This window comes from Tachysurus fulvidraco, chromosome 26 (genome assembly GCF_022655615.1).
Source record: "Tachysurus fulvidraco isolate hzauxx_2018 chromosome 26, HZAU_PFXX_2.0, whole genome shotgun sequence".
NCBI lineage: Eukaryota > Metazoa > Chordata > Actinopteri > Siluriformes > Bagridae > Tachysurus > Tachysurus fulvidraco.
The window spans coordinates 9,372,979-9,388,738 of NC_062543.1; the positions used below are offsets into that span (position 1 = coordinate 9,372,979).

General features: G+C 41.0%; 1 protein-coding gene across 6 annotated transcripts in view; it reads right to left on the bottom strand.

The window, feature by feature from the left end:
• scai (suppressor of cancer cell invasion) overlaps positions 1–15,760 on the bottom strand; it is a 51,833-nt gene that overhangs the window by 14,295 nt on the left and 21,778 nt on the right. For 4 of the 6 annotated variants that reach the window (XM_027167990.2, XM_027167991.2, XM_027167989.2 and 1 more), the window contains 7 exons: positions 15,284–15,370; positions 15,095–15,193; positions 3,958–4,054; positions 3,652–3,750; positions 2,393–2,545; positions 1,181–1,321; positions 987–1,088 (listed from right to left, as the gene is read on the bottom strand). In XM_027167990.2, the coding sequence (XP_027023791.1) occupies positions 987–1,088; positions 1,181–1,321; positions 2,393–2,545; positions 3,652–3,750; positions 3,958–4,054; positions 15,095–15,193; positions 15,284–15,370 (778 nt within the window). Of the gene's footprint in view, positions 1–986; positions 1,113–1,180; positions 1,322–2,392; positions 2,546–3,651; positions 3,751–3,957; positions 4,055–15,094; positions 15,194–15,283; positions 15,371–15,760 lie in introns of all 6 variants that reach the window. The other 2 variants (XM_047809027.1, XM_047809028.1) reach the window with 2 other exon arrangements.

The window sequence follows — 15,760 nt, forward strand, 5'->3', positions numbered from 1 at the left end:
CTCCAAAAATGTTCTATTCTGTTTAAGTCCAGAGTTTGACTGGGTCACTTAAGTACCCAAACCAACCCCAGACTTAAACACAATAATTCTGAGATATGTCCTAAAGTAAGTGAGCTTTAGAATAAAGAAAAAGTATGATCATGGTGACTTCAACTGTGGCATGATTGTTAGAGCTGGTTTGAGTATATCACAATGTGCTGATCTAAAATTTTCATGCATAACACTTTGCACATTAAACAGTCTGTGAGAGGAAAGTTTGCAGGCTAAAAAAATTAAAATGACTGGTTTGGGCTGACAAGAAGTTTGTAGTAACTCAAACATCATTTATAATCTTAGTCAGCAGAAACACATCTCACACAGTGCAAAGCACATCGGAACTTCAGGTGGATGGGTTACAACAGCAGAAAACAACATGAAGCTTCACTTATCACAGTCCATATTTAAACAAAGATTAGCGGTGGCATGATTAAAGTGGTGACCTATATTAGGTGATAAACAAAAAACTAATAAGGACAGCCTTTCATGTGTAAATAATACACTAGGAGACTTAAAAGGTAAAACAAGATTGCAGAGATCTACAAAGATCTACAAAGTTCCTAAGAATTAATGACTTAGATACTGGTCTGACAAGCATTCTGAAATGTAGGGCATTTCTCCCCCCTCCCTCTCATTCTCTCAGATGTATGCCTTACTATATAAATCCAGTCAACTAAATTTACCCCTATTTCACTTCAGTCAAGTTCTTGAGACATCTTATTAAAATCACAGAAACACTTTTAGCACAATGTAGAGTGCTTTTGCTTTGTTTGTGCTTCATAATTGTGGAATAGTATGTGTTGATTCATTAATTAATGACAAAGACAATTAACTGTATTGTAAAACACAAAATTTGCAAAAGCTACTGAAATTAGATTTGTAAACATTTGATTGGGATGTGTATGTATGCAGCCACTATAAGAGGCAACAACAAACAAATGTGTGCTGACCTTAAAAGAGGCTGAAAGGAAGGTGTATAATTGGCTGAATGTGGGTTTATATAGAAGATATTTGTGGGGGTTCTCCCGCTTTGCTGGCTTTTCGTTGGGCTCCTGGAAAAAGAGAGAGATGAAACCCTAAGAGAGTGAGAGAGGGTGAAATTTATGAAAGGGAGAGGAAAAAGAGACGAAAAAGAACACTCAACGGTGAGAGAGATGGGGAGAGTGCAAGAGTCTTCTCTTACAAGTGTCCCGGGTTTGGTGGTTTGGGTGGCAAGATTCACTGGTTCTCGTTCGAGGGCCTGGAGCATGCGAAACATGTCGATGGTCAACTCGCTGAACTTCACCTGAGCAAAGAGATTTTTAAGTTCATGTTGCCTGTGTTTATAAACTAAATTGCTTGTGTTTAAGCTGCTGAATGCAAGATTTAGAATTCAGTTTCAGTTATGATTTTGCAATTTGTGGAAGCCTTATTTAATCTTACAGCTGTATATGATAGATATTCATAGAAAAATAAAGGTTGCACAATGTGCACTATGTAGTAATGAAATATTTAAAAACACACACACAATAAAATTAAAATAACAACTACTACACTTAAAACTATAAAACCAAAATCCAAATATTTTTTATTGTAACCATATGTCATCAGCACCATAAAGATGAATTTAACTACTGTCCCTCAACAGTAGCTGATACAAATTTAACGTGACATTTTTCTCTGATAAGACAGACACGTGAGGCCAGCTTGCTAGCGAGTTAACATTAAGTACACATTTTCATAACAATAGCTTGTATAGTTATATAGCGCATAGGTCAGCATTAGCAGGTAAAAAATAAAAATACTTGAAAATGTCCTTTGGCATAAAAATATGAAGTACTGTGACTGACCGTAGACAAGAGTTATATCATGGTCATGTCTTTCCCACACAGGTTTTCTTAACAGAGAAATAATAATAACAATAAAGGCATGATCACAACAAATAGCAGCAATAATTCACATTACTTTTGATAGTTTACTAATTTATAAGCAATTGCTTGTAATTCAGATCAGAAGTCTCACACAAAAAGAGGAAGAACACACCATTAGTTATTTCCATGTGAATAAGGTGGATCACCACATTTTATTAAGAACATTTCTAACTAATTACTGTATAAATCACTGCAGCTGCTTCATAGAATTATAGGGCTTTGGACTATTCCTTGAACAGACTTCCACAACAGAAAAATTATTGTTCTTAATTTTCATTAAATAAGTTTCAAACTTAAGGAAGGCTCACATTTGGGTGTGATGGTCAGGCTTCCACATACTTTTGCCAATACAGTGTATAAGTGTAACCACTAATACAATAGAAAATTTTTCACAGATTGCTTGAACATCTTTTAATGTTTAAGATGTTTCAGTCCCTATAGTGTACCTGGCTGTTGCAGTTGCCGACAATGAGGGCATCAGCCAATGTCAGTTGCCCAACCACCATGCCTGGCTCAAGCTGGGGAACACCCCCTTCCTGCAATCGACTAGACTTGACCACCACTGCATTGTCGTCATTCAGAATTAGGACTGGATCTGCCTTAAGAACCAGGAAAAACCTCATTAGCCAAGAAGACAATAAAAAAAAACTTTATAACAAAAACATCAATAAAATGCTCCAAATAATAAACCTAATATCTTTCAATCAGAAAATCATAGTAACTGAATTTATTATATATTTTCCCCATACTAGGCCAAGATTTACAATTTCCATTTACAGTCTTAGGAAAAAGAAATTATACCCTCCTTTAATTCCCTGTTTTTATTTATCAGCAGCTAAATAGTAAATGTGTGGGCCTCACCAACAAACAAATAAACTTGGTTGACTACAAAAAGCAACAGATATCAAAATGTAGTAATCTTTCCAAAAAGGAAAAAAAAAACCAGGTTGGAAAAAAGACATTTCTACTTCCACATCCACTAAGAGAATAACTAGTTACCAGGTGTTACTAATAAAATACAAATTGAATGGCTGGTTCTATAAAAGCAGGACCTTTAGCAGTTTGGTGTTATGGGGCACTAAGGTGTATCAAAAGAGCATATCAGCAATGTCCTCAGATAAGCAATTGCTACTGCTTATCAATCTGGACAGATTATAAGGCCATCTCCAAATAATTTGAAATGCAAAATTCTACTATGAGAGGGACAGTTTATGACTAGAGAGACTTAAAGGCAGTTGCCAAGTAAAAAAATGGCAAGAAGTATTTGATTTGCAAAACTGCATCTGATCAAGTCACGTAAGTTATGGAACAACATCATTAAGACTGAAAAAACCAAGGTGCCTATGTTGTTGAGCTTGTTTTTTTAGCCATAGGTCCTAGAAATATTACATTTATTACTGAAACCTAAGCTTGGATAACATTGAGGCATACAACAAAACAATGATACAGTACCAAGCAATGATGTCTGAAATCCTACTTTTGAACTGTTTTTTATAGTGATCTGGTTGAACCAGTTTGTCAGGTCGAGTCTAATCATTTGAAAAATCTGCTGCCAGTCCAAACCACTTTGCCTGGCCCACAGTGACCACTACCACACTCCATACACATCTTACTATATCTAAATGTAGACACTGAATGGATTTGTTTTCAATAAAAAAAGACTTCCTTGATAGAACCCTTTCCCATTCTGATCGTAAAGCCTTACCTCCACAAAAGCAGCAACCTCCTGCAGTACCAAGTTCCACTCTAACTGGTCCTCTGTGTTGAAGCGCTGTGTGTAGTCTTCAATCTCTTCAGAAAGCTCCTGCACAAACATTGAGCACTGTCTCATCTTTTGAGCTCTACCAACACTATTGCAGATAATATGAGAAAAACAAGATGCAGATGATTAACTTAAATCCCCAACAACTTGGATTGAAACTGCACTGTACTGAAGCTGCTAGAGAAAATGGCAAAAATGTCTATACATTTAAATGAGTATTTCTGAAAAGGCACACTGTTTGGAAATTACCTTGACCAAAACTTTTACCAGATCCATTTTGTTGAGGAGCAAACACACTACAATGAAGCGGGCATAATACCTCAACTTCTTCACCACCAACTCGGGCCTATGAGGAAAAGCAAGCAATGAGGTAAAGAGAAGTTTGGAAAGTTGGTCAGGGGAAAGGGATTAAGGAAAAGTATGATAGAAATATATGGGAGACAGTGGAAGGAAATGGGAAAAGCGGTTCAGAAGAGAGAATACAAAGAGACCAGAGAGACAGAGATGAGAGAATGAGAGAAGGGAAAGATGACAGCAAAAAGAATCACAAGGATAAACAAAGGGATCAATAAATAAGAAAGTCAAAAGTGTACACCCAGTTTTCTTATACTTTTTTAGAAACAGTACTTTTTTATTAGGTGATGGAACTATTAGGAGATGGCTTAAGAATAAAGCTGGGGAACAGCTTTATTCTTAAAGCTGTCATTTTGACTATATATTACAGCCAGCATTTCTTGGTTCCCAAGAAGAATGGGCTATGATTTTGGACCTGCATGCTCTGAATTGTACACTGAAACATACAAGTTTGAAATGTTAACATTCAAGGTGTTTGGGTCACAGATCAGATTGTAGGACTGGTTTGTGGTGATTTTGCTTATTCTTACAAAGTGCATGGAGGCTGCTCTAGCATCGTTGCACCCAAGGGCATCCATCTACTCAATTACCCAGACGACTGGCTCATCTGGACATGAAAGCAGGGCACTGAGATGCCATGCTTTCCCTCATGAGGTCCTTAGACTTTAGGCTCAACCAAGGAAGTGGGTGCTTTCCACCTCTCTGAGAACCAACTTTTTGGGGATTGTTTGGGATTCAGTCATGATGTGAGCACATCTTTCTCCCATTTAGGGAGATTCCATCCTTTCTGCCATATGGGAAATCTGGCTAGACCAATGCTCGGCTCATGTAAATAGCAGCCAAAGCTATTCCAATGGGTCTTCTACACATGAGACCGTTTCAACTGACCGGATCAGAAGCATGGGTGCCTCCAGTTCCCAGGTCTTACACAAACTGCATGTTTTGCTGTAGCCATTGGACGGTCAACCTTGCCTTGTGCGTTGGATCATTAACATGTTGGAACATCCAAGTGAATCCTATACACAGCTTTTGTGCTGTAGAATGCAAATTTTCTGCCAGTATTTTCTGATAACATGCATTCATCTTGCCATAAATTTTTTCTAACTTTCCTGTTCCACTGGAGCTCACATAGCCCCGAAACATAAGAGATCCATCACTATGCCTTACAGTGGGTATGGTGTATTTTTACCATACCTTGTTGACTTCTCTCCAAACATAGTTTTTTTGGTTGTGAAAGTTGAAAGTTGAAACCTTAAAACAATACCACTTATTTCCAGAATAGCCCACATTTCTCTCAAAGTTGTTTGTAGCTTTTTCTTTGAGTCCCAAACAGTTCTTTTGGCAGTAGTGAGTGAAATCTTTCTTGGTCTACCTGATCGTAGCTTAGTATCAACAGAATCTCTTATTTTCCACTTCTTTATCAGAGTTTGAGCAGTACTGACATATTTTCAAGGGTTGATATATCTTTTCATACCCTTTCCTGCTTTATAAAGTTCAACTGCCTTATTAGTCCATTGGCAGTTCTTTGGTCTTCCCCATGGTGCAGTATCCAGCCAGTGCATCACCTCATGAGCAGAGAAACTTACTGAGAATTTATGCACAGACACCAATTCCAATTAGAGTCACAAGTGTGGAAACCTCCCTTTAATTTAAACCTCTGTTTGTCAACCTGTGTGTTTACAATGTGGCCAAACATTCAAACTTTTGATCAAGTCAAACTAAAGGTGATTTTAGTTATCATTAAAAATTCATTTTTAAAAAGGAGCCAAACAATGTGATTGTGATAATTAAGTACTTCATATGACCACTTTACTTAAATAAGAATATTTTAATGAATATAATTATTTTGACATATCATTAATATCCTTAAAAATCAGTCATATTTTCCAAATAAATGGCAATGTTCAGTAATTTATTTCAGGGTATAACAACTGTACATACAGTCATTTGAAAAAAATTATTACACCTCATGAAAGCCTGTTTTTTTTTTTAAATAAACATAAGCATTTGATATTCATTTGAACAATATTAGAAGATACAAGTGATATAAATAAACAAATAAAACCAAAGAAAACATTTTTTTAAATATCTAAATTTTAATTACAATAGTGCCAACGCCACCTCATTTAAAGCACAAAATAACTGGTTTTCACCCTGAGAGTTGTGTTAATAATTCAGCACCACGAACAGCGCCACTGAGTGCGGCTGCATGGCAGGACAGAGAAAAGCGTGCCAAACCCGGAGGAGCCAATCAGGAGTGGCCTCTAACTCCTCACGCTCCGAGAGTAGGCAAGCTAAAGAAGCCTGGCTAAACCCAGGTAAGGGTTATAACAGTGAATTTTGAACTAATGGGGGTTTTTCCCTCTGTCCCCGTTTCACCAGATTCTCCTGAATGACTGCAGCCAGATCCCTCTCCATCTGCCAGCCAAGCGCCGCTCCTGGTTTGACTGCTAACTAATCACCTTCCCTCATCCACGGGCACGGATCATGGCCCACTGACCCTTAAGCTTCTCTGCTCTCTGCACTGCTGCCTTCACTTGTGACCTCTAATAAATGAGCTGTAAATTTTCCATCTGCTTCCTGCCTTGTTCTTGTGTCCCACCTTGCAGCACGAGACATTACAGTAATTTAAAAAATCCCCCATATTTATTTGAACTTAAAATTAATAAAATTACCTACAGGTTTATCACATCAGGTGCAAATTATTAGATCATTGTTAGAGAGCATTTTGAAGAAGGCTTCCTTATTTAAAACTCAGATATTTAGTTTAGTTTGCTCTTAATTTTTGATGTGAGAGGTATCAGCATGGTGAGATCCAAACAACTCCCTGATGCCTTCAGATATATATACAGTATATATAAAGATCTAAAAAGGATTTATTCAGCTGGCTGAAAAATAATAAACAGAGAATTCTGGAATGGCAAAGCCAATTCCCGGATCTAAATCCTATTGAGACCCTGTGGGTTACTTGAAATGGACTGTGCATGGAAGAAACACGTGGTGCTATTTACGTGTTTAATGCTACTTTCCATATACTTTTCATACCAGAGACAGCAGTGTTCGTGTATACAACCACCAGATGCTGTTAAAGAACAGTACTACAAACCTGCACGATAATGTTCCTGAGAGACTTTGTGACCTCGGCTTGCTACAGAGACCAGGCCTCTTGTTTTTGGCATCGCCTGATGCCGGTGACCCAGAGAGGAGACGCCAGAAACAGCCCTCGAGGAAGTGGGTCTCTGTGCAAAGCTAAGAACAAACCCAACCAGCCAGCTCCCCCGTCCATTCTACTTTCTAACGTTTGCTCTCTGGACAATAAACTGGACTACATCTGACTTGAGAAACAACATGGCACAAGACTGCTACATCGTTTTCACCGAGATGTAGCTCAGCGGTCCAGATGCCATGATTCAGCTACATGGGTGCCAAAATAAATGCAGATTTGTGTGACAAGGCTCACATTGGTAGCATGTGTGTACATCAACACAACATACTGCTCAATGTTAGTGGAGTTTATGATGGTTAGATGAATTGCATTTAATTTACAATGGGAATTCACCATGGTTTTCATTGTCAGAGTGTACATTCCACCTATCTCTAATGCTAAATAGGCACTATGTGAGCTCTATGGATTTTAATAATGCAAATATCAAATCAGTGCTGCCTAAATTCCGTCAGATATGTGGACTTTGCAATGCTGTTTACACAAACATCCATGGCATGTATCATGCAGAGCCCCAGCCCAGTCCCATCTCGGCTACTCGGTCCACATCTCTGTTATGCAAATTTCAGCATACAGGCTACTTGTCAGACCCTCTAAACCGGTTTTGAAGCAGGCAAAATCTTGGCCAGCAGGAGCAACCTCTGCTCTTCAGGACTGTTTTGAATGCACTGAGTGGAACATGTTCATTGAAGCTGCAGCCAATGACGAGTCCATCAACTTGGAGGAGCACATGACAGCAGAGACACCCAGCCCATGTGGCAGGGCATCCAGGTGATTATGAACTACAGGACAAATTCACCCTACACTCAGTTTGAGGCACAGAGCAAGACCATCCCTCCCCCAACAATCAGGACTGGATCCTGGACTTCCTGACTAGAAGACCTTGGTTAGTACGGATTGGGAACAGCATCTGCAGCACCACCACACTGGGGCCCCTCAGGGCTGTGTGCTCAGTCCATTGCTGTTCACTTTGCTGATTCACAACTGTGTAGCAATGCACAGCTCAAACCACATCAAGCTCACAGATGACATGACCGTGGTGGGTCTCAACAGTAAGAACAATGAGTCAGCCTACAGAGAGGAGGTGAAACAGCTAACTGCCTGGTGTAGAGCCCACAACCTGTATCTGAACGTTAAAAAAAACTAAAGAAATATTTGTTGATTTCAGGAGATCACCGAGCAACCACTCTCTGCTGGATCTTCTCTGGAAATTCTTTTGTGTTCATCTGGTGGAGAACTTCTGGTTACTTAACACAATCTCCCTCAGTAAGAAAGCCCAGCAGAGCTTCCTATGAAGCCTGAGGAAAGTCCATCTCCCTCCCCACCCTGACCACGTTCTATAAAGGGACCATTGAGAGCATTCTGAGCAGCTGTACCACTATCTGGTTTAGGAGCTGACCATGAAGTTGACAGTGAGGACAGCTGAGATGATCATTGGAGTATCTCTTCTTTCCTCATGGACATAATACACACTGCATCCAATAAACCAACAGCATTGTCCATGACCCCACACACCCCTCGCACATACTCTTCACCCCAGCATTCGGGCTCTCACAACCAGACTGTGAAATAGTTTTTTGTTTATGTAAACTACACTGGACTGTACAAATCAATCACTCACTGTTTTTGCACACCACGTTTCTATACCTCATCTAACTACTGCTACTACATCAGTTTGTATATGTTTACAATTGCTCTATTTGGACAATGTACTATTTTGTATTGTCTGTTTGCACTGTCTTTTATCTCACACTGTTGAACTAGGTTGCACAAGTTGCACTTTATGTGGCTAAGCCTTAGCTCCATGTTGTTTTATGTAGCTTCATGTCATTTTATGTAGCACCATGGTCCTGGAGAAACATTGTTTCATTTCAATGCGTTCTGTGTCAGTTATATATGGTTGAAATGACAATAACGATTGTTGACTTTATGCTGTCATGTTCTTTTAGCAGAGAAGGGGCTTCTTCCTTTCCATGAAAGCCATTAGTTTTTTATGTTACTATGTGGTCATGAACATATACATTTAATGCACTTAAAGAGGCTTGCAGGTCACATTATGTGGATCTTGGGTATATATATTACATTAAACTGTCTTCTAGAAAAACTGCCTCCAATTGTAAACAATCCTTCTCACTCTTCTCATGGTTAATTTTAAATTCTTTGAAAATATCATTCTATTTATTCCAAGATTTATGAGTAACAACAGTTCCTTCTCTGAAATCATAGCAGATGTCCTTTCTTCTTGGCATTATTCTCAATTTATAGAGAAATTAATCTAAATCAGAGGGCCATCATCATGCTGCAAGACAATGAACCAAACCACCAACAAAACAAAGAACTACATTAGGGGAAAAAGAGGAAAAACTAATTAAACGGCAATCACCAAATCCAACTGAGCATGCATTTCAGCTCCTTAAGAATATACTGAAGGGCCCTAGAAAGAATTGCCCTAAAATGAAAAAAAAAAGGAATTTGCAGTACAAGTCTGGAAAAGCATCCCAAAAACGGTGGTAGTTTGGTATTATCAGAGGGTTATCGGCTTGGGTCATACAAGCAAGGGATATGCAACCAACATTAAGTGTTAAGTTTTGCTCACCTAAAACTTTGGTGGTCTGCCACCAAAGATGTTCTAATTTGTTGATACTCTATATCTTTTTTATATCAAACCTTTCTGTTCAAACACTTACAGAGTATAGAATTTGGTTTAACATAGACACACAAACACATGCAAAATTATTAATACTATACTAGAATAATTTTGTAGTTCCAAAAATTCAAATACATAGGGCAGGCTTGTTTGTCAAAGGCTTAGCTTCTGCTAGCTTCATATACTGTATTTGTTATGCATACCAATAAGGTATAAGGATATAGTGTCTTTTAGTGCAAGTAAAATATCTCTCACGATATGGATTGTTAAAGGACTGGCTCATCCTTGTAATGTGTCTGTCTGTGTTTTCCCCTTGTTTCTGTCTGCCGTCTCTCCCTGGTTATTAATTGTTTTGCTCCGCCCACTCATTGCTCACCATGGACACTAATCACATTCCATCTCTTCCCCAGGTGTCTTGTCTTTGTCTCTAATCGTCTCTGCTTTGTTATTGGCTCCTGTCCACTATATCTACTCGGTCTGTTCACTTCCCGGTTGTTGGTCGTTGTGTTTGTGTTTGTGCTTGTATTTGGTCTGTGTCGTTCTCTGTTCCTGTTCAGTGTCCCGATCTGTTTTGCCTGCCTACTGTTTGTTTGTGTTTTGTTTATTAAATCCTTAAACTGCACTTGGATCCTCAATCGCCTTTGTCTCACCGTGTCACATCGTGACAGAACGACCAACCACATGGATCCAGCAGAAATCCTGTTTTGTCTACGTCAGGAGGACGCCCCAGTTGAGGAATACACGGAGGTATTCTTGGACCTGTGCAACGAGGTCAACTTTGGGGAGAAGGCTCTCAAGGACATTTTTAAGTACGGACTAAAGGACATCCTGCGGTATCTAATGCCGTCTACTCGAGAGATAAAAACATTCTCAGAGTTCGTCAACTTGGCGTTGCTCCTGGACGGGTCCACGCTGAGCGTGAGCAGTGTAGAGACGGAAGCCGGCCGTAAGTATTTTGGGGGGGGGGGGCAGCAAGCATCGGGGTCCGTGGGCCACAGAGTGGAATCAGCCACGGACGCCCGAATGCTCCACAGTGCCTCCGCCCAGACCAGTCCCGTGCACACCCGTGATTGAGCCAGTTCCCATGGCTACCGTACCGACGAGCTCGGCTGAGGTCCGTGCTGACCGGCTGGTCTCCAAACTGGCGGATACCCCGATGAGGTCCGCTCGGGCGGCCGGCATCCCTAAGCCGCCAGCTGGACCAGCCGGGTCGCCGGAACCAGCCGGGTCGCCGGAACCGACCGGGTCGATGGAACCTGCCGAACCGACCGGGTCGACGGAACCGACCGGGTCGACGGAACCTGCCGAACCGACCGGGTCGACGGAACCGACCGGGTCGACGGAACCTGCCGAACCGACCAGGTCGACGGAACCTGCCGAACCGACCGGGTCGAAGGAACCTGCCGAACCGACCGGGTCGACGGAACCTGCCGAACCGACCGGGTCGACGGAACCGACCGGGTCGACGGAACCGACCGGGTCGACGGAACCTGCGGAACCAACCGGGTCGATGGAACCTGCCGAACCGACCGGGTCGACGGAACCGACCGGGTCGACGGAACCGACCGGGTCGATGGAACCTGCCGAACCGACAGAGTCGACGGAACCGCCCGGGTCGATGGAACCTGCCGGGTCGACGGAACCTGCCGAACCGACCGGGTCGACGGAACCGACCGGGTCGACGGAACCTGCGGAACCAACCGGGTCGATGGAACCTGCCGAACCGACAGAGTCGACGGAACCGACCGGGTCGATGGAACCTGCCGGGTCGACGGAACCTGCCGAACCGACCGGGTCGACGGAACCGACCGGGACGAAGGAACCGGCCGAGCTGACGGAACCAGCCGACTCAGCCGGGTCGACCGAAATGACTGAGTCAGAGAACGCGGTCGACATCATGACACCCAAACTACCTGAACTCTCTGCCTGGCCTGAACCTATGCATGTTTCTGTTTTCCTGTGTTTTGCTTCGCTGGACTTGCCAGCCCTTCTACCTCCTGTCCCTGTTCATAGGCCCAAAGCACCACCCTGGCTGCCAACTCCGTTCTGGTCTCTGGCTCCGCCTCCAGCACCACCCTGGTCTCCGGTCCTGCTCTGGTCTCTGGCTCCGCCTCCAGCACCACCCTGGTCTCCGGTCCTGCTCTGGTCTCTGGCTCCGCCTCCAGCACCACCCTGGTCTCCGGTCCTGCTCTGGTCTCTGGCTCCGCCTCCAGCACCACCCTGGTCTCCGGTCCTGCTCTGGTCTCTGGCTCCACCTCCAGCACCACCCTGGTCTCCGGTCCTGCTCTGGTCTCTGGCTCTGCCTCCGGCACCACCCTGGCCTCCTGCTTTGTCGGCTCCGCCCTGGCCTCCTGCTCTGCCGGCGCCGCCCTGGCCTCCGGCTCGGCTGGCGCCACCCCGGCCTCCTGCTCAGCGGGCGCCACCACTACACGAACCCGACCCGCCCTCCCACCCTGGTTGCGCCTTCGCTCCACCCGCCTGAACTGGGTTTTGTGGACTTGGGAGCGTCTGGAAGCCGCTCGTAGGGGGGGGGCTCTGTAATGTGTCTGTCTGTGTTTTCCCCTTGTTTCTGTCTGCCGTCTCTCCCTGGTATTAATTGTTTTGCTCCGCCCACTCATTGCTCACCATGGACACTAATCACATTCCATCTCTTCCCCAGGTGTATTGTCTTTGTCTCTAATCGTCTCTGCTTTGTTATTGGCTCCTGTCCACTATATCTACTCGGTCTGTTCACTTCCCGGTTGTTGGTCGTTGTGTTTGTGTTTGTATTTGGTCTGTGTCGTTCTCTGTTCCTGTTCAGTGTCCCGATCTGTTTTGCCTGCCTACTGTTTGTTTGTGTTTTGTTTATTAAATCCTTAAACTGCACTTGGATCCTCAATCGCCTTTGTCTCACCGTGTCACATCGTGACAATCCTACACCTAAAAAACCTAAAAAAAAAAGTTATGTTTAATCTTAGATATACAATTAGAATGTAGCAAAATGATTATGGCTTACATTCATAATAAGTAATTAATACTAAAAAGTACTGATATTTAAATTGTAATTGTAATGCTTTTTTCCTTCAGAATTTAATATATACAAGTAATTATTTATATTGTTTTTGGATGGAATTTTAATTTGTTAATGTATTTAGTAGTCAATCAAGTATTAGGTACACAAAAGTTAAACTTTATGTGAGGACGAATAGGCTTACAACTTTTTCAGTGGTGCATGATATATATTCCTTGAACATTCTTATTATTTAAACCATTTATTCCCCCACCCCAAATTCATTCCAGATCATGCTATGATCTGGGGCCAGTTTGATCAAATAAACAAATGTATTTAAGTAGATAGTGGTTTTATTTAATCTCTTCCAGATTCTACATTCATTTTATGTTGAACAAATCTGTCTTTATTTTCTTGAGTTCTTTCAGAAAAGGAAGCTTTTTGAAGGTTTAAGGAAAGGGTTTGAGGGTGCACATATATACACTGATGCTAATTTTATTGTATTTTTTTTACAAAGCATTAGGTCAATTTGTAAATGATAAAAGGTATAAATTACAAGCTCTTCCCTTGATCTGCTACTCTTCCCTTAATACTGCCCATTCCAGCCAAGAAGGGTATTTAGTACCATCTTCAAAGTTCAAACAAATAGTCACTCTTTAGTCACTTGTCCATCTCAGGGAATGCTCTGAAAATGAACCGTATTATGATTTTTTTTTTTGTCATATGTCCAAAGGCCTTCATTTGAAATTCCATTAAATTTGACAGAGAGGGATTTTTTGTAGTGGTCAAATCATCCAGAATGAAATGTGTGTTGTGTGTTAGAGACAGAAAGGAGGTGCATAAACTCAGTTGTGTTTATTTGGGCATATCCAAAAATCTTAACCATATTTTTAGTACTGGTCAAAAAAGGTAAGTAGCATGAAGAAATCATAATCAATAATGAATAAATAAAAAACAGTCATGGGTCAGGAAGTAACACAGAAAAAATGAGAAACAGTTAAACAAGGAAACAATGGTTCAGACAGAGACATAAAATGCATGATAAGACCAGATACTTTTAATTCAAAACACAATGCATGTGGCCAGGCACAAACATGTGATGTAAACAAAACCTAAAATATAAAAGCTCTGTTTGTGCTCAGGGCTACGACACATGCTTAGAGCTACAGCCCACACCATAGCTCTTCTTTACTATAGTGTTGAATATGCTGTTGTCTCCACTTCTGCTCCTTCAATGGCTATTTATATAAAACTAAACTATTTTTCACAATGTTTAAATAAAATCTTTTTTTTTCAACTCCAGAATGGGCAAATCAATAATCACATTCACTCCTAGTGATTTGAGCTACAGCATTATATATGATCACAGCATCAAGGCAATAGTGCTCACAACTAGCAGAGAAATTGTTTATAGAACAACACCCCTGTTATGTAAAATCATGCAATATATTTTTCCATGCTTAATATAATATAGCTTCTATGAAGTAAAAATGTTTTAGGAAACAGATGGAAGGAAAATAGTTAACAGTAAACAACTTAATTGCACTTTATTCCTTCATTTCCTTAACAAATTTATAACATTTAACATTTTCCCCACTTGCTTATGACAGGCTTTATGATGTTCCATTATACATCTACTGTTTTGGAAACTCATTTGGACCCCTCTCCTGAATGATTTCAACAATGAGATCCTTTAATGCTTAATAGGCTTGTTGCAACCCACATCTTCAGCAGAAAAACTGCTGATCATTATTTGAGATTAATACAAATGGATTGCTATATAATGTTAAAGGTGAGCAAAATGCCTTCTTGATAAAAGGTCAGAATAGCCAGGCTTGTTTAAGCGGACACGAAGGTTATGGTAAATAAACACTATACAGCTATGGTGAGAAATAAAAGAATTCCATAATGCACAACATGCCAATACTTGACTATGTTACAAGAGCAGAACAGGAGTCTGAGGCTACAGTGGACAGAGTCACCAAAAGTGGTGTTCATAATAAAGTGGACAATAGATAATTTTTTTTATTTTAATAGAAAATTTGCAAGAATATGTGTGTGCATGAACATGAACCTCGAAGGAGGTATATATATATATATATATTATATATATATATATATTGAATGTATTCCATTTTAGTCATAATTGTTCTTTTAACAAGTCCATTCTCACCTGTCTTCCTTGTTGACCTGGTAGTAATATGATCGCTGGCGGATGGCTGAGTAGAAGGAGAATGCTTCATTTAAGTAGCTGGTTTCTGAGGTACGGAGACTGAATGAGGAGAGCATGACAAATACACTCATTAGAGCAATCCGAGATCCTACAGTGAACAAACCAAAGCTTTTAGGAAGCCAGCCTTACTAGTAATGGTAGTAGAGCTGGCCGATTTTGGAGGCCACCTCACCAATCTGCCACCTCTTGAGCCCGTATCGATTGTCCAGCACCTGTCTGTTCTCCCCATTTATCACAGAACACACACCACATACCCTCTGAGAGCACATATTTTTATTTATCTTTTATTGAGAGTGCATCTTTGCTAATATAACAATAAGTGTGTCAATGAAAGAATCTGACTATCAAATAGAACTATTCTGTATAACTTTTTCTATATGAAGCCAATATGGAAAGAACTTTTTTGCAAAGCAGAACCTATGTGCGATGTGGTTCCTAGTTTGTTAATTTGCTGCTAGTTTGCTTTTTGCCAAAGACAAATATGTTATCATGAGTGTAATGTCTGGGTTTAATGATCTACACTCTGTGCAATCAGTTAGCACATGCTCCAAAACTTGGGTAAAGACACAGATGTTCAAGCTGCTTTTGTCAATTATTGAAAATCAG